At 36.7% G+C, this 24185-nt stretch overlaps 4 protein-coding genes and 1 long non-coding RNA gene across 6 annotated transcripts; 1 reads left to right on the top strand and 4 right to left on the bottom strand.

The window, feature by feature from the left end:
• Nucleotides 1-16: 16 nt before the first annotated feature.
• PIFI (post-illumination chlorophyll fluorescence increase) lies at nt 17-3132 on the bottom strand. Its single transcript, XM_023692499.2, has 8 exons — nt 2941-3132; nt 2155-2281; nt 1874-1958; nt 1702-1780; nt 868-981; nt 668-780; nt 465-575; nt 17-382 (listed from the first exon to the last, which is right to left on the bottom strand). The coding sequence occupies exons 1-8, from the start codon at nt 3044-3046 to the stop codon at nt 263-265; spliced, it is 855 nt and encodes a 284-aa protein (XP_023548267.2). The 5' UTR covers nt 3047-3132; the 3' UTR covers nt 17-262.
• A 2676-nt stretch (nt 3133-5808) lies between these two features.
• LOC111806573 (protein LURP-one-related 5) lies at nt 5809-7314 on the top strand. Its single transcript, XM_023691942.2, has 2 exons — nt 5809-6200; nt 6669-7314. Exons 1-2 carry the CDS (start codon nt 5811-5813, stop codon nt 7059-7061), a joined length of 783 nt encoding a protein of 260 aa, XP_023547710.2. The 5' UTR covers nt 5809-5810; the 3' UTR covers nt 7062-7314.
• A 1428-nt stretch (nt 7315-8742) lies between these two features.
• Nucleotides 8743-10260, bottom strand: LOC111806572 (cucumber peeling cupredoxin). Its single transcript, XM_023691941.2, has 2 exons — nt 9875-10260; nt 8743-9184 (listed from the first exon to the last, which is right to left on the bottom strand). Exons 1-2 carry the CDS (start codon nt 10068-10070, stop codon nt 8844-8846), a joined length of 537 nt encoding a protein of 178 aa, XP_023547709.2. The 5' UTR covers nt 10071-10260; the 3' UTR covers nt 8743-8843.
• Nucleotides 10261-11651: 1391 nt separating this feature from the next.
• Nucleotides 11652-13771, bottom strand: LOC111806570 (uncharacterized). Its single transcript, XR_015423091.1, has 3 exons — nt 13083-13771; nt 11949-12918; nt 11652-11853 (listed from the first exon to the last, which is right to left on the bottom strand). It is a non-coding gene; the product is annotated as an uncharacterized LOC111806570 (long non-coding RNA).
• Nucleotides 13772-15375: 1604 nt separating this feature from the next.
• LOC111806569 (uncharacterized) lies at nt 15376-18204 on the bottom strand. 2 transcript variants are annotated; one of them, XR_002816825.2, is made up of 5 exons: nt 17400-18204; nt 17153-17325; nt 16500-16689; nt 15698-15759; nt 15376-15618 (listed from the first exon to the last, which is right to left on the bottom strand). XR_002816825.2 is itself a non-coding variant. In XM_023691939.2 (4 exons), the coding sequence occupies exons 1-3, from the start codon at nt 17991-17993 to the stop codon at nt 16533-16535; spliced, it is 924 nt and encodes a 307-aa protein (XP_023547707.1). In that variant the 5' UTR covers nt 17994-18204; the 3' UTR covers nt 15376-15759; nt 16500-16532. The 2 variants fall into 2 exon arrangements, 1 of the variants encoding a protein (XP_023547707.1); XM_023691939.2 differs by having other exon boundaries at nt 15376-15759.
• Nucleotides 18205-24185: the final 5981 nt, after the last annotated feature.

Raw genomic sequence — 24185 nt, 5'->3', positions numbered from 1 at the left:
ATGTGTAGTTGTACGCTAAAAGTATAACAATCAATTTGAATTTATGTATCCATGTTTTTTCTTTTACAAACTATACACAGCTGGAAGGGTTTTTTCATCTACCATGTGAAGTTGCTTCCTGCTTGACGGGGGTGGCCAGCGATTCGCTCGGCTAAAATAACATAGAAACCGCTCTCTAATGAGATTTCTTATATTACAGAAAAATCTTACGATGCCTCAGTATGACTCGAATTTGACCATAATGAGGTGCAGGAGAAACGAACTAGTCCTCAGTATCTGTGTCGATTGGACAAGATCCATCATCTACATTGGCATATGGGTTGAATAAATGCGAGCTAGGATCTGTGCAGCCTAGTACAAGATCGAGTTCACAACGGTCGCCCTGTGGGTATCAAACTCATTAGTTGCAGCCTAAACTTCAAGAATGATGATTATGACTATTCTATACTAAAGATTTTCCTTACCCCTTCTACATTAAGATTACCAATCATTGCACATCTTGTTATAACAATGTTTGTATCGGGAAATATCGCTCTGTCACACGCACCTTCTTTGCTCAACTCTTCGGCTAGACCCTGCCGACATGAGAATTGGATTCTTATTGCGTAACGCTAATTATGGCACGAAAATGTAGAGATCAACATGTTATTTGAAACGTTTCCTATACCTGATTGAAAAAGTCGATTGGTTTGTTTTGCCAAGGCTTGGGAACTTGAAACTGCAGTCTGTAAGGACCGTCCCAATCGACCCCGTTCGTGAATGAGAAGATCAAGTTTATAGCTGTGGAAGGCCAGGAAAGTAAATGAGGCAAAGAAAAAATGAAACAGTGAGGATAAAGCGAGTTACAGTTCTCGCAGCGCAACCGACCGTGCTTCGGAACGCATATTTGGATGGTGTATATCGGTCCATCAGCTTTGCCTCGGTCTTTCCTGAGCATTGCCCTTGGCTCCCCACCACACATTATTGGCTGATTGAAGCCTCCTGCACCATCGTGTTCAATTCATCAATAAAAAATCAGCTCATATTACAGCTTCAAAGAAAATGGGGAAGTTGATGCAAGTCCTCCTAGCCTGCTATATAACTCAAAAGCATTACAGACTTCAATCATTAGTAGTGATGATCAAAACCCGGATTTTATGAGGTAAAGCCAACAAAAACTCATAACGATTCGAAATTAATCCAAGTATCTAGTTCTTTTCCTTGTGTGGGAGCATGTTTTGTTTCCTTTGACATTTTACATAATTGAATCTATGAGATCCCACATCAGTTGGAGAGGAGGACGAAACATTCCTTATAAAGGTGTGGAAACCTCTTCTTAACAGATTCGTTTTAAAACCTTGAGGGGAAGCCTTTGAAGGGAAAGCCCAAAGAAGACAATATTTGCTAGCGGCAGGCTTGGGCCGTTATAAATGGTATCAGAGTCAAACACCGGGCAGTGTGCCAGAGGCCCCCAAGCAGGATGAATTGTGAGATCCCACATCGGTTGGAGAGGGGAACGAAACATTTCTTATAAGGGAGTGGAAACCTCTCCCTAACGTATGCATTTTAGAACTTTGAACGGAAAGCCCAAAGAGGACAATATCTACTAGCCGTGGGCTCGAGCTGTTACAGAATCTGATGGTTTCGCAACAGAAAATCGACGAAGGCACGGACTTGAGCTATCATAGCATCATAACAGAATAATGGATATCAGGGAATTACCATTAAAAGCAATCCCAAAATCATCATTTGGAACCAGCTTGGTCGCAGCTGGATTATAGAAAAGCTTGAGCTTCTCACCCTATCAAATCATAGAACCAATGCAGCCTTCTCAGATTATAACCAACAAGAACCAACAAACACATCAAATCATTACATGAGCTATTATCCTTACTGAAGTCGGAGGTAGACCATTCACAGTTTTCCAGTACACCGGCGCCCGTCCGAGCTCAAACAAAGCCCAAGACGGAAGTTTAATCCTGACAAACAGTTTGCAAAAACACCACAACTTCAAATCATCAGTCCTTAGAAGATTGCAATAACTATACCAATGGATTTCAATGAAAAAAATGCTAAGAACAACGGAACAATATATGATCATTCTCATCATTTATCTCATTCAATGCCTGCTACACACATAGACTCAACTGTGAAACATTATAGATTTACTCATACTCTTTCATTTCCTCTGTTGGAGATGCTTCAACAGCCACAGCAGCAATCACCTTCTCGACCGTCCTAATTCCGACATCCTTCTTCTTCAAAATGCCTCGCAGTAACGACGAACCGAACAAACTAGAACCTGCACAAGAAGTAGTAAAGGAACTGAATGTAAAATGATTTCTTCCTCTTCTGATTCAAGTTTCGATTAAAATCCTTCTTGAACTTGAAAACACTACAATAGCAAGTGATTCTATGTTCGAACTCCTGTAATGTGTGAAATCCCACGTCGGTTGGGGTGGAGAACAAAACACCCTTCATAAGGACGTGGAAACCTCCCCTAGTAGACGCGTTTTAAAGCCTCAAGGGGAAGCCCGAAAGAGAAAGCCCAAAGACGACAATATCTACTAGAGGTGGACTTAGGCCATTACAAATGTCATTTCCCGAACATCCAGCAAGTGTGGGAAACATCAAATATTGATAACAGATCAAATTTACAGTAACCATAAGATTAAGCTTTTGAGTTCAATGGTGCTTTAGGGTTTAACACATCCGTTGAACAATCGCTGCTATTATATTCTAAAAAGTACACTACAGAAAGTGGGAAAACAAGAATCATTCAATTAATCGCTTATCCGAGGTCTAAGCATAGCCGAGATGAGTACAAAGAACATGAATCAGATTCCCCAATCTTGAAGTGTAAATGTTGAAAGTAGGATTCGAATTCCCCATTAACCTAAGAATCCATGGAATCAAATGAAGCAAAAAGAATTAGAAGTAGCAGACTAGGAATTTAGTTACCCTGATTTCGAGTAGATTGTGGGCATGATTCTCCTCTGCGTTGGGTTCTTATGGCGAGAGAAGTTTGCAAGGAAGATGCATAGATGGGTGTGTTCGTTGCCGCCATTATCGACAGCTTCAGAGCTTCGATTCAGAGAGAGATGAAGCTCAATGGGATATTTGAGGCCAGAATTGAAGCGGATAAAAAGCAGAGAAGATGAAGAGTTGGTTTTTATTTTATTTTAAAAAAAAAAGGGAACGGAAGAAATGATTTATAAACACAAATTTTGGGGTTAATTTCGATTCTTTCGTAAATATCTTATTTCACTTTCAAAACCCCTTGATTTTTTTGTGAAAATTGACACGATTTGGTTGTCAAATTTGAATTTTAATGCACATTCTTCTAGTTTGTTCATAAAATATCTAGATTTCATATCATTACCACCTATCAGAGATTTTTAGATTTTCCAAACATTTTTGTTTTTTTGCTCTAATAGTCACTACAATATTTGAATGTTGCCTTCGTCGTTTGTTCGATTGACAATTGGGCCGATAAGAACAGCTATGACTAATTTGTATTATGGATGTGCTGTATTTCTTGGTAATTTGATCTTTAAATGCATGTTTTCATGTGTGAGATCCCACGTTGGTTGGACATGGAAACAAAGCATAGTGTGGAAACTTCTCAAGAGTATACACATTTCAAGACTGTGAGGCTGACCGCGATATATAACAGACTAAAATGGATATATCTATTAGTAGTGGGTTTGGGCTGTTACAAATGGTGTCTGAGTTAGACATCAAGTGATGTACTAGCGAGAACGCTGAGATCCTAAGAAAAGGTGCATCAATTAGAAGAGAAATGAAACGTTCTTATACAGTGTAGAAACCTCTCGTTTAAGAAAAAAAATCCATAAAGAGAAGTGGGCAGTTACATCATGTCTTTATTCAATTTCTCTAGTTGTTATATTAATAAATCTCAATACTATCTTTAAATTTAAAAAAAAAAAAAAAAAAAAAAAATTATTATTATTATTTTTAAAAAATCATTAATAAAAAACAAAAAATATTCTTGTAGTTAATATTGTCTTTAAAAAATACACATGAAATTAAAAAAAAAAACAGTATTATATAAATAAAAAAAATTCAAAAAATTATTATTACTTATAATATGGACAACAAAAGTTCTGTCCACGTTTTATAAATTATCTCTAAATTTTTTAATATTAATTTTAAGAGTTGACATGATTTTTCTTTTTCCAAGTCAACAGTTTTTGGTTACCAAGTCAACTAAATATCGAAGAAAAAAACTTTCATGAGATTGTTTTTTTTCCTTATTTTATGCTAAAATAATATAATTTAAAAATATTAAATTTGACTTTTTAAGTACTCGAAATCAATACAATTTTATTGAACGTGAATCACCCGATAACAATAATTATTGAGATTAATTTAATGTCTTAAATCACGAACATTCAAATAAAACAAAAATATACCAAAAAGTTCGAGAAAAAAAAGTAATATAAATATAATTAGTTTACCTAATTTACACTTCGAAGTTATAATCACCCTTTTAGTGGGCCATAAGCTATAATGGTAAATTTTGCTTTCAAATCTTCTAGAACCTAACCTTTTTAGATTTCAATCATTATATAATTACATTAATAGGTTAAATTACAAATATTTATTAATTTTAATTTTAAGTTAATTCTAATTTTTTATTAAAAATAGAAATTGCAATGAAAAAACGACGTCGTTCTAATAATATGAAAATTAAAAGCAATAATTTATTTATTGTCTATAATAAACCTACAAATATTATGGAGTTTTATTTATTAATAGTAAATAATTTTATACAAATTTTCCAATATTTTTTTTATATATAAGGAAATCAAAGATAAATAAATAAAATAATTTATTATAACATATTTTTACACGCCTTCCAAATGTAGTTTTCATAGATAAATAAATAAATAAAACAACGTTATTTTATTTTTATTTATTTATTTTTTATTTAAGGTAATGCATTAAAGCAATAATAATTTCATTTTTTTCATTACCCTCTACCAAAATATAATAAATAATAGCTCAAGAAACAACATAACATACTTTTTAAAATTTTAAATATATTTAACGTAAATAATTATATTATATTAAAAGTTTAAGATCCGACAGATTTTTTTTATTTATATATTTACCCGACATGAAGTTAAAAGTTGAAGGCTGTATTAGACATAATATTCAAATTAATATTTAGGTTTAGAATAAAAAAATTAAAAATTTATGTTATTTTTTAAATTTTATTTTAAAAAAATATTCAGACATGGTGAAGAACAATATCTGAATCTAAAAAAAAAATTATGATGTTAAGAGTGTTCCTCTCTCCATTCCGGTGATGCCTTTTGGGAAGCCCAAAGCAAAGCCATGAGAGCTTATACTCAAAGTGGACAATATCATACCATTGCGGAGAGTCGTGTTCGTCTAACATGGTATCAGAGTCATGCCCTAAACTTAGTCGTGTCAATAGGTTGGTAAATCCTCAAATGTCGAACAAAGGACTCCAAAAGAAAAGGAGTCGAGCCTCGATTAAAGAGAGACGTACTTTGTTCGAGGGGAGATGTTGGATGATGAAAGTCTTACATGAGCTAATTTAGGAAATGATTATGAGTTTAGAATCAAATAATACTCTCTCTGTTGGGGTGAGGCCTCTTTGGAAGCCCAAAACAAAGCCTTCAAAGCTTATCGTCAAAGTGGACAATAGCGCGGTGAAGAACAATATCTTAGATTTTTTAATCAATAAAATATTCAAATTATACGAAAAATACTGTTTATATGCAGAAGTCTTTTAAAATTGTATTATTATCAGATTCCATTTATTAGTATTGATTTTCATGAGATCCAGAACTCACCGCCCAAAATATAAATTCTTCCCATCTTCATCTTGTCGCTCTCAATTTCGTCTCCTTCCAGTTAACGACCTGAAATTACTGAAGCTCTTTCACATTCTCTGTTGTTCAGTTGCAGAAAGGAAGCTTCTAGGCTTGCAGAAGAAGATGGAAGAATTAGGCGTAATCGTGGATGATACCTTCGTGTATAACGAGGAGAAACATCTCACTGTGATGAAAACCTCTCTCTTCTTTGCAGGCGATGGCTATACTGTCTATGATTGCAAGGGCGAGCTCGTGTTCAGAGTCGATTCCTACGGTCCAGATGCGCGCGAGAAGGATGAAATCGTTCTCATGGACGCGCAAGGCAAGTGCCTCCTCACTGTTCGCCGGAAGGTAATACTAATGCCTCTTGCTTATTTCCTCCTTCATTCTCGTTTCTGTTTTGCCTATTTGAATCTCTACTCGATTCCGTAGTTTTTAGAATCGTTTTCTCTGTTCTTGTTGAGATTGATGATTCTGGATCCGATTCCTTTTCCTCTGCGATTCACTCTGGTTGTTTTCTGGTTTTAATTTCTGTGATTCCACTCGGCGAGTTACTCCATGATTTTAGTTGCTAGATTTTGAATTTGTTGCCTCGGAAATGAGATTCTGGATTTCTTTACTGCAACAATAATCGAGTGCGAACAGTAATGGAGTGCGATTCACTGAGGCGCATCGAGCGGAGAGATCTGGCTCGGTTAATCCTCATGCTTAATCGAAGCCATTTGTGATTCAGTTTTCATCGTTTATTTTCGATTTCCATAGTTAAACTGTAAGTGCACCAGAAAAATCGATGAATAACTAGAAACAAATGAAAAACAGAGGCCGAGTTTACATCACCGGTGGGAAGGTTTCGTAGGTGAGAGAACGGAAGGACAGAAGCCAATCTTCAACGTGAGGCGGTCGTCGATAATCGGACGGTCGAGCATGACGGTGGAGGTGTTCAAGGGTTCCGGCGACGAGTACCAGATCGAGGGGTGTTTCGGTAACCGCAACTGCACGATCTTCAATGCGGCAAAGGAACCAATGGCTGAGATTAAACGCAAAGTAGATGCTACCACTAACGTGGTGCTTGGGAAGGACGTCTTCTCTCTCATCCTCAAGCCAGGCTTCGATGGGGCCTTCGCCATGGGGTTGGTGCTCATCCTTGATCAGATCAACGGCGACAGTTTTGACGACGACGGTACTGAAATGGATCCCACCGCAGGGGATTAGACCCTTTTTCATTTTCTTCTTGGATTTTTCTCCTTTTAGAAATAATTCTGCCCGTTGATGGAAAAAGCCCCCAGGGGCCCACCAATGCATATCATATGCATTCGCCTTCCCTCTTTCTTCTTGGCCATGTATGTATGTATGTATGTATGTATGTATGTATGTATGTATGTATGTATGTATGGGTATCATACTATGGAAACGTACGGATAATAATTAGTAAAACAACATGAGTAATTTAGGTTAAATTATAAAATTGGTGTAAAAATGTTTATATTATTATTATTATTTAATGCATTTGAAGAACTTGGTAAATTAATATTTAGAAAAATGATAATTATGATTGATGGAATTGGGTAACCTAACTCCATTAAGTTTAGCTATTAAACCAATAAATTATAAGCATGGGTGTTTTGTTTTCACCCATATGTATAATGAGAAGATACCCACTTATTATATGGGCCCACTCCTTTTTTCAACACCACACAAATATCTATGGTTATTATTATCAACTACAATATCATCACTCATATATTATTTTTTAATTTCCAATGAATAATTCAAGCCATTTTTTTAAATTTAATATATATATATATATATATATATATATAGTTTTAAATTTTGACTATCAACTGTGAGAAAATAATTAATTAAAAGTCAAATAGTTATTAAATGGGTCAATTTTTTGAGTTTACAAAATTGACTTTGATTTTTTTAAGAACATATATGACAAAAGAAAGAATAAAAAATCATGTGAAAAAAAATCAGTGGATTCATATTGCAAAGTAAGTAAATCAAACTTTATATTAATCTTCAATTTATAATGAGTTTCCAAAAATAAATTTCCTAATAATATAAATAAACAAATAAATATACGTCTAATATATGCTTAAACCTTTAATATGGCTCACAAATTGTGTCAAATTTAATTAAAAAATTTTAATTTCATTTAGACCACTTGTTACCATGGTACTTTGATTTGTTGTGCAGCACTCACTTTTCCAGTGAGTTAAGTCTATTCATTCTTGTGTATATTCGTTCTTGCAAGTGCCTATTCGTTCTTGCATACACTTGCTACTTCCCAGCAACAAGTGAGTGTCTATTCGTTCTTGCGTACACTTACTTCCCAGCAACAAGTGAGTGCCTATTCGTTCTTACTCCCCAGAGTTAAGCCTGAAGTAAGTTAAGCCTATTCGTGAAGTAATTGCAACAAGTACTTTCCAGCGTGAAGTAAGTTAAGCCTATTCGTGAAGTAAGTTAAGCCTATTCGTGAAGTAAGTTAAGCCTATTCGTGAAGTAAGTTAAGCCTATTCGTGAAGTAAGTTAAGCCTATTCGTTCTTGCGTCGCTATTCGTTCTTACTTCCCAGCCATCAAGTAAGTTAAGCCTATTCGTTCTTGCAAAGACAAGAAAAATTTCGAGAGTTTTGAAAAGATTTGAGAAATTGCTTAAGCCAACCAGAATTCTCTAACTTTAAAAATTATTATAGTTTTTAATACAGAAGAATGGTTGAAAAAAGTTTTTATATGATAAATTATAAAATATTTATATGTGGTGTGAAATTGATAGTATTAATTAATTTATTTATTAAAATTTTAAATTATCATATCTGGCATATTAAATTCTTAAAATTGAATAGATTAATTATTAATTTATTTATAATAAAAAAAAAAGAAAAAAAAAAGGGACAAAAATGAGCAAATTTATTGGAAGACAAAAGAAATGGAATCCCTCACTATCTGTGGACTCTAAACAATCTGACGTTCATTATTATGAAAAATGCAATCTAAAAGAGAGCCATCACAACGGCGGAGAAAGTGAGATAAAGGGTTGCCGTCACTGCATTGGCGGAGGAAGGCGACGGCGGCGGTGATTGTGAGGCAGGCACGGGGGGTGACATCGGACCACCGGCAGCGGTGGCGCCGACATTGATGGCTACCTTTTGGCCAAGCGAACAATGTGTGCCAATAGTGCAAATAAAGTAGTGCATGCCCGTGCTGTTGAGCGCCACCGTCACCGGACCTGTCGTCATGATATCTCTGTCGCCGTTCTCAAACTTACAACCCTCAAACGATTCTTTTGATGATACTTTTAGTACGCTGTGCGATCCTGTTGTGAAGGCAAATCCTGCAAAAACAAAACAAAACCAATTATATTCAAATTCAATACTAATATAACGGTAGTTTAATTTACGGGTTGTTGATCATGGATTTATAGATCAGGATACATCTCGAAGTCAGCTAATTAAAGAGTTGATCATGGATTTATAGATGAGTTATACATCTCGAGACCGACTGATTAAGGGGTTGATCATGAATTTATAGATAAGGAGATAAGGAATACGTTTCGAGGTCTCCAGGCCGGCTAATTCAAGGGTCGATCATGGATTTATAAGTGAGGCATCTCCAGGCCGACTAATTAAGGGGTTGATCCGGCTAATTCAAGGGTCGATCATGGATTTATAAGTAAGGCATCTCGAGGCCGGCTAATTCAAGGGTCGATCATGGATTTATAAGTGAGGCATCTCGAGGCCTGCTAATTCAAGGGTCGATCATGGATTTATAAGTGAGGCATCTCGAGGTCGGCTAATTAAAGGGTCGATCATGAATTTATAGGTAAAGAATACATCTCGAGGCCGACTAATCAAGGGGTTGAGTTGATCATGGATTTATAAGTCAAGAATACATCTCGTAATTAAGAGAATGGTCATGAATTTTCTCGAGGATTGATAATTAAGGGGTTAATCATGAATTTATAAGTAAGAAATACATGGAAGGCTTTTGAAGAAACTAAAAGCAAAATTGATCGAGGTCTTACGGAGTGAATCACCGACGGAGAAGGTGTTTTTGGCAGCCCAGTCGGAGTAGAAAGCAGCGCCGCTGGGCGGAACAGTCCAACCGGTGGAGCCGCCAACATCATGAGTGGTCTGAGCGGTGGCATGTTGAAGAAAAAGCACCGCAAGTAAACAGAAAAGGAAAGGAAGAGGGGCGGCGGCGGCGGCGGCGGCGGGCATGGCTGAAGTGAGTTAATAATATAAGAAGCAGTGTGTGTTGTTGTTGTTGATTGTTAAACGGAGAAAGGGATGGAAATTTATAGAGAATAAAGTGTGGAAAAGTATGAAGGAGGAGAATGGGCAGAGGAGGAAAGGAGAGACGGCGGCGGCCGGGGAAGGGGGAAGGGGGGAGGAAGCCGGTGGGGCGGTCAAAGTAAACTGGTTACAACTTGGATTTTTGTTTTGGAAGATAAGAATATAAACAAAGGAGGAGGGGACCACACCCCAATTAATTGCCTTCATTTCTTTTCTTCCTTTCCCATTTGTCACACCAACGTGTTCAAAACTCCACCCTTCTCTCATGGGTCCGACTCAATAACCTTGACTTACTCAAAATAGTTATTATTAAAATTTTCAGTTGTTATTTATTGACGTGGTCAAAATAGTTATTTTAAACTTGATTTAGTGAGTAAAAATAGTTATTATTCATTCACTGGTTAAAAATAGTTATTATAAGTTTGACTTATTAAAAAGCAGTTATTATTAGATTGAGCTGCTATGTGAGTCAAATTCTATAAATCTGTTGAAGTTTTTAAAGGGTTGCCACATACCATTAGATCGTAACGTTTAAAAAAGAGTTTGTCTAGTAATATGATATTAAATCTTAACATGACTGACAGTATTGTACCACAAGAGTTTGTCTAGTACTTTGATATTGAATCTTAACATGACTGACAGTATTGTACCATTGAATTGTAACATGACTGACAGTATTGTACCATTGAATCGAATCGTAACATGACTGACAGTATTGTACCATTGAATCGAATCGTAACATGACTGACAGTATTGTACCATTGAATCGAATCGTAACATGACTGACAGTATTGTACCATTGAATCGAATCGTAACATGACTGACAGTATTGTACCATTGAATCGAATCGTAACATGACTGACAGTATTGTACCATTGAATCGAATCGTAACATGACTGATAGTATTGTACCATTGAATCAATCGTAACATGACTGACAACATTGTACCATTGAATCGAATTGTAACATGACTGACAACATTGTACCATTGAATCGAATTGTAACATGACTGACAACATTGTACCATCGAATCGTAACATGACTGACAACATTGTACCATCGAATCGTAACATGACTGACAACATTGTACCATTGAATCGAATCGTAACATGACTGACAGCATTGTACCATTGAATCGAATCGTAACAAGTTAAGGAGAGTTCGTCTCGTAACGACGAACAGTTTTGTACCATTAGATCGTAACGTGTTAAGGAGAATTCGTCTCTATCATTGGATCAAATCATAACGTGTTAAGGAAAATTCGTCTCTATCATTGGATCGTAACGGGTAAAGGAGAGTTCAGCTCGTTACGTGACAGACAATTTTGTATCATTAGATTGTAACGGGTAAAGGAAAGTTGCTCGTAACGTGACAAACAGTTTTGTATCATTAGATCGTGACTAAATTAAATGCTATATTTTCCGTTGACTTCCCTAAGTCTCCTCTTTCTTTCTTTTAGGTTTTTCCCATTTCGTGGAAGCTAAGAGTTGGTGAGAAAGTTCAACCTATCAAATCTCCTTACATTCATGGAAACACAATATTCTTAAAACAAATCAAGCTCAAAACAATGCTTTCACATACTAATAAAGATGTTGTCCTTGGTCTTGTACATCTTCATCTCAAACTCAGTGGAACGATGTAACTAGGATTGTGTTCGTATCTACATCATAATACTCGAAACGTTCATATGGCAAAGCTGACTGGGACCCTGAAAGGAAAAATCAAGTGTACAGTTACCACGATTATTCAGTAGCTAATAGTACTAAGTGAGCAGTAGCAGCAATCCCCAAAATGAATATTTACCACTAGTAGATATTGTCCGCTTAAGCCCATTACATATCGTCGTTAGTCTCACGATTTTAAAACACGTCTAGAGAGGGGTTTCCGCACCCTTATAAGGAATTTTCTGTTCCCCTCTCCAACTGATGTGGGATCTTACAATTTGGCAGTGCAAGTTCTGATGATGTCCGAGGGAGTCAGGAGGGGGAGATAGTAACCTCACTTTCGTTTTTGTTCCTTCTGTTCTAAGCCTCGATATCGTGTTTTCCGTCGTGCTTTGTATGTCTTCCTTTTCTGTGATCGTTCCAAAGGATGCCAATTCTCTTATCCAGCAGCCCCATTTTCCTCAATATTACAAACGTCTGCCTTTTCCTGTTTCATACAGCATGAATCAATACCTTTCTCTGCTTCATTGGAGATTATCTCACTCGTTGCCTTGGAGGCTCTTCCTGTGGTGGAGTTGCTTTGCCTTCTCACTAATCCTAGCAGATCTCCTGGGTATTTCACCAGTACTCCAATCAAAATCCGATACTGCAACGTCTTCCGAATGCGATTTCAAGTACTGCTCAAGCTGTTTTCTATTACTGATCTCCTCGCCCGTGGGTGCTACGAACATAATATCATTCTTCCTTGGTGTTCCTCCCTTCTTAGGTAGGAAGGGTTGAGGATTGTGTTGAGGATTATTGGGAGTGAGTCCCACATTGGCTAATTTAGGGAATGATCATGGGTTTATAAGTGGGGAATACTATCTCCATTGGTACGAGGCCTTTTGGGGAAGCCCGCAAAGCCATGAGAGCTTATACTCAAAGTAGACAACATCATACCATTGTGGAGAGTGGTGATTTCTAACATGGTATCAGAGCCATGCCCTTCAATAGAATCCTGAGTCTTACGTAAGCTATGAGAGCTTATACTCAAAGTGGACAATATCATACCATTGTGGAGAGTCGTGATTCCTCATACCATTGTGGAGAGTCGTGATTCCTAACAAGAACTGATATAGAACAAAACATGAAATATCACAATTGCAGCCATTGGAGAAACATTAGTTTTGTAAAGACAGGGCATGGGTGATTTTTGTATATCATTCAAAACAATATTGGCAAGTTCTCTATGCAAAACTATGGAAGAAACAACAAATTATTTCAGAAAATGGACCTCGTTCTAGGATCAATCTACGGGCCAAAGCTTAAGTTTGAAACTATCAATCCCTCGTCTTCATTCCTTATTACATAATCAGACTTCTTTCTCCATGAACATCTGAATCTTGTACCTGAAATCACGGCCTGAAGCATTATTGCCATTACTCCTCCCCTGTGATGCAGAGGAGTAGCGGCGGAACCAAAGATACCGACAGAAAACACTCCGAAAGGCAGAAAAATAGCATCACAAAGGCAGAAACCATCACCACAAGCAGCAAATTTCAAATCTAAATGCATCCTAAATAAGGGAAAATCCTAATCATAAAGCCCTGCAACGGCAAAGGGCGATTACATCGAAGAACCCTAGAACTAAGAACTCAGCAGAAAGCAAATTTCAGAGTATAATTTACCAAAGAAAATGAAATTCAAGCAAAAATTAGAGACACACAGAAACAGAATCAACATAAAAACAAGAGTCGAAAGCTTAAAAACGAAAAAGTTAGAAGAGAAAAGAGAGTGAGAAACACCATTTCTTCCAAGCTTGAAAAAGGTACTTCATGTTTAGCTCCTTCAACTGGGTTTTGAAGATCTTCCTTAATCATCTTTCTTTCACTCGCTCGAAGAAATCGTTCGTCTTAGGTACGCTTTGTAAACGCCTTCGATCGTCAAATAATCATCCATCCACAACTAAATTTACTTGAACCATTTAAGATAGAATTATATACCATTGGGCCTTGTTAAACTTTCATCAAAGCCCATTTATTACATTACTCGACCTCTATATATATATATACATCACATACATCACTGCACTTGACAACTAGCTCATCTAGCAATAACTTCTCTTGAATTTTCAAAACTTATGTCGCTCAATCCCCACAGGGATAGAGAACCCATCGTTGTCTCGGTTGTGTACTGGAAGCTCTAGGGAAGTCAGAATATGAGAGCACTCATCTTGGGGTAGGCTTACTACTTAGATGCTTTCAGCAATTATCCACACTTAGCTACCTAGCGTTTATTGTGGGCACGATAACTGGTACACTAAAGGTGCGTCCTTCCCAGTCCTCTCGTACTAGGGAAAGGTCCTCTCCATGCTCTAATGCCCACACCGGATATGGACCGAACTGTCTCACAACGTATATATATATATAAAATAGTTAAACCATCTTTGGCCGGAGTCTTGAACCAATAATTTTTGGAATGATCTATTGAGTCATGCTCGAGTTATCAAGTAGTGAAGATAGAGGACGATATGGTAAAACATCCCTTCTGTGTTCTCCCCTCAACAAACCAAGAAATTGTGCCCACGTGGAAGATGGTATGAAGTAACATCCTAAAAAATTTTAAGATTTTTATGAGACGAGCTTGCCACATGGCTCTTCCAACCCGACAAAATTTCTTTTCCTATAGCGATTGTCCAACTTGTCATCGAAAGGTTGAGGGCGACATCCATGCCCTATGGAAGTGTAAAGAAAGTAAAAATATTTAGTCTACTTGGATCTCCTTCACGAAACTAAGGGTGTTAACTTTTGAGGCGAAGAATGAGAGTGAAGCATCCTTATAGGAAGATCCCGCTACAATGGGCGTTATACATCACTAAAGAGTTAGACCATGGATGAAGCATCGTTCTCATGATGATCCACCAACAACATGACCCACTCAGTTTGCCCAATGAGCGATCGTTAGACATCACTGAAGAGTTAAAACAACTAACTTAGCATGCACTTGGGTTTATGATTTGTTTTATTTGTTTCCTTGAGACAAGACAATATTTCCATTTACTACTCGTTTATATCGTGCATCTGTACTAAACAAAGACTTGGAATTTTCAACTCCACGTTAATAATCAAAGTTGAAATTTAAAAAACAAAAGTTTTGAACACAACTTTTATCTTTAAATTATATCAGTCACACTATAGTTATGAAACAAATGAACAAGCTTGTTTGATTCAACCAACGATCGATGGTCGATGATTTAAGACCGTAAATGTCATCATTCTTCACCAGCAAATGGCACTAATTGATGTTTTGGAAGTATGTTTACTTTTTGGCTTTAGTTTGATTGATCAAATTAAACATTCCAATCAGTTGCTTCTTTAGTGCACCACAAGTTATGTTAATGAGATATGATTTAAATAAGATTTAGAAATAACTTGCAAATTCAACAACTATCCTTTCTTGAAATGATTGTTATAATTAATGAGACATTTAATGTTTTAAAGTTAAATATATGATTAAAAATTTAGTAGCTTTTTAGTAATAATACATAAGATTAGATTAGATAAATAATTTAGACATAGCCACCAGTGTAAGCAATTGTGTTTTGAGGAAGATGATAAGAAGATAACAATGAGTTCTCCCTAAACACTTAAAAAAGTGTTTCATTCAATAGTAATACAAATTAAAGCCTACCTAATAATATCATATCAAAATTGAAATGGATACTCTTTCAGTATAAGTGAGATATCATACGGGTTCCGTTGTCTTCTATGTTTTTCTCTCTCTCGATTTCGGCACATCGATCTTTGATCTTCTATAAACATGATTGTCGACTGGTTCAACGGTTAAGAGATACTTCATTAGCTCGCTTGAAAAATAGGAAATATATTAAGACAAAAGGCAAAATTTAACCGTGTATGTCGTATCTTCGTTGGAAGTTTCTGGGTCTTCGTGTTCATTTTCCTTAATCACGCCTGTCGAATAAAGTAAGCAATTCGAATTAAAAATTAAAATAGATGCCTTTAGTACAAGTAAAGTACATTAGAATCGAAATCTCTAACTTCAAATGAAAAAGTATCTCATACTAATTAACGTAAAAGTGTGAAGAACGTACTAAAACTAAAATTGTAGCTTATATTACAAGATTAAAATACTTTAAAGCATGCTTTGGAACAGCTTGGTTGATGCATGAAAGATAATGACATCAAAAGTGACCCAAATTTGATGAAACCATCCACAAACCACAAACACAAGCATATCTGCAAATGGCCACATACAAGAAAAAGATCTTGCTACAATTTGCAACCCAATCTATCCCTATAATCTTCCACTATGCCAACCAAATCAAGTACTAAATACTACCAACTTTATCTTTTTCATTCTTTAATCAAACACATAGTTCCTCATACTCGGATCGGGATCGGGGGCTTGTACACCCACGTCCAATCTCGACCGTTCAGTTGTTACCGACAAAACCTTCAGAGTAGTAATTTTATCACAAGGGTAAAACAAGTGCTAAAAAGGAAGATGATACTAAATCTTCCTCTATACAACATACTGGAAAAAGGCCAGAGAAGCTTTATTTATTCACTTTTTACATAAGATAAGTAATAGAAAGGTTACAGTTAGAGAATCATACTCATTCTGCCAAAATTACATATACACTATAAGCAAAAGATGGTAAGGAGCTGATGCTTTATTTTAGTTATCTTACAGTGGGAAGTAGAGTGCTACATATTTCGTGAGATTATGAAGCTGCAGCCAGAGGAGAATGGTGAGTAGCTCCATGACCGAAACCAGGCGGAGACGGGCAGCTTTCCCCTGTTTCATACTGGTCTGCTGGATTGTCATCTTCATCGACATCGGCATTCCAAAGAAACTGTGCATATGAAGCTAGGAGATAGCTGTAAACAGAGAAGAAGATTTTGTGACAACTAAATTAACTTTGAATTGAAACAATATCATAAACAGATTAGCAAAGACGTATGAAATACTCTATCCATTTCAACACTTGATCAAGAACTTAAACAAGTTTAACTGGGAGATTCTAATTATAAAATGTAATTGATTTAAATTGATGACAACTAGACTACACCACATGGTAACGACGATCAATTTCTCAAATCTTGAAGAAAAGATACAAGCCAGAATCAGATTGGAATGTTCACAACCAATGAATTTTAAGTAAATGGATTGACATTGAAGTTATGGTCTGTTCAAGTTCTTGAATTCATGTCGAAATCAAATTGATCCATTATCAAGAACAATCAAAACTAAACGAATTAATCACCAGACAACACAATCTCTTTCTAGCAAATTAAACCAGAATCAATCAGTTCTCAAGCTGAAATTTTAATCTGTTCTTACCAATCATCTGGCGAACTTTTAACAGCTTGATCAAAATATGACTCAGCTCGTTGAGCATCCTTCTGTGTATGCCAAATCAGATCGGCATACAGCGATAGAATATTTGCATCGTTCGGATCAGCCAGAATTGCCCTTCCACAAAACTCTTCGGCTTTGGAAAAATCTCCATGGACCTAAATGGAAGAGCATAATCAGAAGGGTCAGCCATTGAAGAATTTTCCAAGAGATTACAAGATAACCAAAGTACCTCTTTCAAGAACTTGGCATAATTTCCAAGTAGAAGAGCGTTGGTTGGGTTCGCTTCAATCATCTTCTGATAATAAGCATCGGTGCTATTGCTTCCATGGTGATTGTTAAACCCTGACCTACCATTATCCCCTCCACCACCACCACCGTCCGAACCTCTTCCGCCGCCACACACCCGGCCGCCGTCGCTCCCCATACCACCGCCGACGACCAGCGTCTGCAGAACACATGCATCCCTCTTCTCATCGCGAACCTCATAATTTGGAGATTTCAAACCCAACCCAGAATTAGAAAACACACCATGAATCGAAGACGAAGAGGAATCTGGTACTCCATTCTCCCTGGATTTCACTTTTGATCGAGCTTTACAACTCCTCGGTACCGGAATCTTCTTTATGGGATCTGCTGAATCTGAGTCCAGCAAGTTCTGAGTAACTCTGTTCGCCGATTCTTTCAATAAAGGCGCTGGAGGAGGGTGAAATGAGAGGGACTTGGTTCTTTGAAGCTGGTGGATTTGGTCCGATTCTGAAGGGGAGGATTTGGTTTGGTGAAGCCAAGAATTGAAAATTGGGGTTGAAGAACTTCTCAACAGCATGCTTGTAGGCTTTGATATAAGGAATTTTGGGAGATGGGATTGAAGAAGAAGGTGGAACTATGAAGTCAAAGCATTGGGTGAGAATTATTGATGGGAGTTTATGGAACCAAAGTGTCAGAGACAAAAGAGTATGGGTACGCCTCCATTCTTAGAATCAGTGGCAGGAGAGATTTATATAGGGGCGGCGATGGAAGGCTAAATTTTTGTCTAAAAAAATTAAAAGAATTTTGTTGATTTTGATGAAAAACAATAAACTAATAAAAATAAAGCTTCAATAATATTCTTGAAATTTTTTAAAAAATTATAATTAATTTAAATAAAAATCATTAATACTTCATAAATTTCATTAATATTATTAAACTTATTCTAAAAATTCAAAAATACACTTACACACTAAAATTGAAAATATTAATCCTATTAAAATTAACTACAAACTATCGTATTAAACTAATTTCAAATATTTACATACATGTCAAAATGAGCTTTTAGCTCAGTAAAAACGAACATAGAGTCCGTCTCTTAATAAACTTCAAAATTAAATTAAGTTTATATATCTTAATTTTAATGAAGAGGGTATATAAGTGAGATAAAACTTAAAAAGGGATTTAAAAATGTGAGGGAAAAGTAAAAAAAGTGTTAAAACTTTAATGGGAAATGCGCAAATTTATTTTTCAGAAATATTTGGATCGTAGACATGGGCATCAAAGGATGAAGACAAACATGGAAAAGGCTGAGCCAGTGAAATCGATACTTTAGGGTTAGTTGTCAACCTGTGGGTTCACCACCAGAGGGCCAATGCAAGCTTCGACCTCCTGCCGTACGACACGTCGATGCAACGCACCAGAGTCAGGGACCCACCATTCTGGTGTCGTTGTACACGTGGACGGCTCTTGATAATCTGTGGTACCGACGGAAATAACAAAACTGTAGCTTTTAGCATGTGGAAAAGTTTTTGAAAACTTGAGTTATATAAATCAAACTTGACTCGAAAAGCATACAAAAATCAGAATTATTGGAAATATAACTGGAAGCTTGATGAAATGGGAGATGAGGGTAAAGAACAAATACCTGGTGAATGAGTGGTAGCAGTTGCAGCCGAATAGGTTCTCTTTTAGCCGATTGCAAACGAGTGGGCGACATCTTGTTAGGAATTACGAAGCTCCACGATGATATGATATCGTAGACTTAGAATATAAACTCTCATTCCTTTGATTTTAGTTTCTCCCAAAGTCCTTGCACCAATGACAATGTATTCGTTATTGCTTACTTATAGACTCATGACCATCTTCTCCTCCAACGTGGGACTCTCTCCCAACATTCCTCCCCCTTCAATAAAGTACACCATAAATCCTTCTCTTGATTGAAGTTCAACCCTCTAGAGCTATCGAACAAAGTACATCCTTTTTTGTTTGATACTTGAAGATTTTATTGACATTGTTAAGTTAAAATCATGAGTTTGATACCAGGTTAGAAATCATGAATCTCCATTCTGGTATGAAACTGTCCACTTTGAATATAAACTCTCATGGCTTGCTTTCGGTTTCCCTAAAAAGCTTCTTACCATTGAAAATATATTCCTTATTTATAAACTCATAATACCTTAGTTAGCGAATATGAGACTCCCACCCAACCATCTTCTAAGCCATCACCATGAGCTGTGTGAGTTGATTGTTATTAAGGCTTGGTCAGAGAGTTGGACTGTGAGCGTTGAGTCCCTTTCTTCCATGATTTTTCATTGGCAGAACTCTTTTAGCAGCAGCAGCAGCAATTAACGCAACAGAATCTGGACTAACATTCCCTGCAAAAGTGAGAAAACTTATCATGGACGAAAGAGGATTCATTACAATAATTTGTGCACGAATTAGTCGTACAAATCTCATTAAGACCCATCAGAAAATCAGTATGAATTCAAATTCCAAATGATATACAAAGCTTGTAAGACCCCACAGGAGCATTCCTTGATTCATTGTTACCAATTCTTTCTGTAAATAAATTCATTATTACCTACTCAACAGTAACCTTATCTACTTTGGTCACGTATTCACCCTAAAATGATTCTCAAGAACAACTTATAAAAGGCACTTCCTGTTCCTTCACTTTCTCTGTCTCTCCATTCTTCTTTTATTAAACAAAACACTAAATTCACTATTAAGAGATTAGTAGAAAAGATGAAGATAAACAATCTCCTAGAATTGCAAGAAAATTGCAGAAAACATTCAAATTTTCCATACTCAAGGAGCTACATTCACAAAAAAAAGTTCGGAAGAAGTATACCAATTTAGGGTAGAAAAACTCAAATCACCACAACGTCACTTCCATCCCATTTCGTGTTAAAAGATCACATGTTAGGTATCATGAACAAAAATGAATATTTGGCCAACCATCGGAAGAGAGTGCTGAAAATGAATTGAAAAAAATTACGTTATCCAAGCTTAACAACTAGAGCATTTGGGCGGAATTGTGATTTATCACCTTTAAAGACCAAAAATCGCCAGCAGCTGTATAAGGGGCTAGAATAGAAGACACTCTTCTTTCATCTTACACTCGGAACTGAAGTGGAATCCTAAAAACAGCCATTACTCTTCCAAGAAAACAACAGATGGATGCGGAAAATGCCTTTCCACTTGCAGCTAAAATGGATACTCAGATTTAGTGTACGAATTTCTTCACAATTGGTATTTGAACTTCGCCCACATACTTGATGGAAATTTCCAAAGAGTAGCTGCACATGCACCAGAATCGCACCCTCCAATGCGATAATTTCTTTTCCGGTATGATTTATGACATATTTAAAACGTATGGAGCAAAATTTCCTACCTAACAAACGTCCAAAATAAAACATAAGAAGCTAATACAATGGCTAAGCACATATGCATCCAAAGGCCTAACAAACTTCCGGATGACTAAAAATCCGAACAACATTTATGGATGATTAACTTCTAAACTACCAGAAATCAAAATGGATAAATAACATTGTTATTAATTGTATCTAGCGATGACGACCACTAGCACAAGGCGAACTAAATTCATGCGCTAATAATTTTCATTTTCGCTTATGCAGACCATTCCATAGAAACAATGATAACGCAGACTTCTCCACCTACGGTACAAAAACGCTAGAAATAAGCAATGACAAGACCATTTTAATGCACTAAAATTTTTAGGCCTTATCACAAGAAATCCATCCCATTAAGCAAATAAAATGGAGATAACATCAGAAACGAAAAGAAACCTATTAGACGAACAGATCCTTCTCGGAAGGCGGATCGGAGTCTGGTGGCCGCCGTATTGCTGCGCTACACACGGCGGATGCAGCTCAAGGATCGAAGAAGAGCAAAAAAATTGAAAGTCGCAACGACGCGAAGAGAAGCCGGTTTCCAGCCGAGTATGGAAGCATGAACAGAGAAGAACAGCGATTGAAAAGGCGGTAAAGGACTGTGAATAATGGTGCAGAGAGCTTGAGAACGTTGCCATTAGTCGAGCATGGAAGCATCAACTCCGATTCCATTTCTCTGTTCACTTATTAGTTATTCCTTTCCATTAAGGGCTTAAGCCACATGGGCCGGCCCAAATCCAGTGAGTCAATGGGCTAACTCGGCCCAAATTATCCAAATATTGCAAATTTAATATATTAAAATTTTAATATATATATATGGAATCTAGTCTTAAGGGTTTTTCTTCAAAAATAAAATAAAATAAAATAATAATAAATAATAAATAATAAATAAAAATTAGACTAAACTATACAAAATTTTAAAATAATAATTGATGTCTTATCCACTAAACTATACAAAATTTTATTATTAAATATATATAAAAACAAAATCGGTATAAAAAATATACATACTTGAATTACATTTTGATACCTCACACAATTTAAACATACTTTGGATTAAAAGACAAGAGAGATAAAACTTGTAAGTTGTAACAGCTCAAGTCCACAACTAGCCGATATTATCTTGTTTGGACTGTGCCGAGCTTCTCCTCAAGTTTAAGTTTTCACTTCTGGGCTTCCAATTTTTTATTTTTTACTCATCTCCAACCGACCGTGCAATCTCACAATGGTAGGTTAGGGTTAGGGTTGATAGATCTTATTCCCACATTGGCATTTCCACGAGAGAAGATAATAGCTACCCACTTCCTCCCGAGAGGACGCAATGGCATTGAAGGCCTTCCCCTTCATCTTATGCACCGGCACCACCGCCGCCGCCGCCGCCATGCACGGCCTACAACTCATGCACTTATTAACACATCCCGGCGGGCGTGAACCAATCTTCATGTTTTCCTCCAAAATCAACCCAACTGGACGCAAGAACAAAAGGGTCCTTAGAAGTGAATAACAGAACCAGAGATGTGAGATTGTATGCATCATTACCTGACTTGGGAGGAACAGCTGAGAAGAAGAAGAAGATGAAGAAGAACACAGCAAGAACAATAGGCAGTTTGAGGAATGGCATAGCCATCGTGAAAGGGTAGAGCTATCAGTGGACAAGGTTAAGACATGTCGGGTGCGGAAGAGACATAAATAGATAAGAGGAAGGGTGATGCCAAAAAGGGGGCATTCACTTATTAACTGACCACTTTTCACCGCTAGTAGATGTTGTCCGTTTTAACCCGTTACGTATTACGTAATACTTCGTTCCACTCTCCAATTGATGTGGGATCTCACAATCCACCTTCTTTTAAAGTCCAAAATCCTTGCTAGCACACCGCTCTATGTCTGGTTCTGATACCATTTGTAATTATCCAAGTCCATCATTAGTAAATATTGGCACGTCATGTATTGTCATCAGCCTCATAATTTTAAAACGTGTTTAGTAGGGAGAGGTTTTCACACCCTTGTAACGAATACTTCGTTCCCCTCTCCAACCGACGTGGGATTTCACAATCCACCTCCCTTGGGAGCCTACCGTCCTTGCTAGCACACCGCCCAATGTCTGGCTCTGATATCACTTGTAACGACTAAAGTCCACCACTAGTAGATATTGTCTGCTTTAACCCGTTACATATCGTCATCAACCTCACAGTTTTAACACGCCTCTATTAGGAAGATATTTTCACATTCTTATTAGGAAAAAGCATATGATCTCTGTTCATACACTCGTTGTTTGATTCTCAAAATGTTTACCTAATTGGGTGTTTAGTGTTTAACATGCATGAGATGCAAAATGGAGGGTCTGATTTCTGTTTGTTATTGGAACTGCTGCATGTGCTTGATTACAACCTTATCAATAAAAAGAGAGAGAATATTTACCGTTCAAGCTCATTGCTAGTAGATATTGTCCATTTTAGCCCGTAACATATTACTATCAGCCCTACGATTTTAAAATGTGTGGGTTTAGCCCTACTCCGATCAGTGCATTGCACCGTTCGATGACTAGTTCTGATACCATATATAATAGCCCAAACCCACCGTAAACTGATATTGTCCGCTTTAGCCCATTACATATTGCCGTCAGACTCATGATTTTATTGGGTCTAGTGACCGACAAACCCCAAATTGTAAACTAAGCTTCTCAACTCAATTCAATTTTAAGCATTTAAATTGCAATGATTGAAGCAATATTAATATAAAGAATCCAAGGGATAAAATGGAATGAACGGTGATGATTGAGATCAATGAAGTTCCGTCATCAATTTGAAGGGCTAGGATTTAGATCCTTGTAATCCGCGATATGATGATCGAAAAGACCCTGGGCGACCCGTTGTGTTGGGGTCTGAATTTCCTTTTACTGTATAATCATAAGCAAGAAATCCAATCAACGTACACGTGTCAAATTGTGTATGGTGAATGTGGGCCCAAATGATCTTATTTGCTGACAATGACAAGTCTTATTCATTCGTAGATTTCTTTATTTGGGAAAGACTTGTGGTCGTGTCTTATCATTTCTCAATCTGTCCTTTAAATAAAACTTCATTAAATTCCAATTGTCCAAAATTTGTCCAACGAATTTGTTCCATTTCATAAATACTTCTTAAATCCTAACCATTTTTTCTCCACCTTCTAACATTAAATTAAATCGGCTAAGTTATGACGTAGAAGGGTTCATATGACGACGTAATAATTTGTTAGTTCAGATTATTCAACTCAAATCATAAAAATTGTATTGGATTTTCAAAAATAAAAAAATTAGGTCGGGTTGGGTCAATCCGATCAATCCAACTCGAACCTACTATACTTCTAAATATATT

The sequence above is a fragment of the Cucurbita pepo genome, chromosome 12 (assembly GCF_057944985.1).
Source record: "Cucurbita pepo subsp. pepo isolate OVF chromosome 12, ASM5794498v1, whole genome shotgun sequence".
Classification (NCBI taxonomy): domain Eukaryota; kingdom Viridiplantae; phylum Streptophyta; class Magnoliopsida; order Cucurbitales; family Cucurbitaceae; genus Cucurbita; species Cucurbita pepo.
This window is presented reverse-complemented; position numbering and strand designations above follow the sequence as displayed.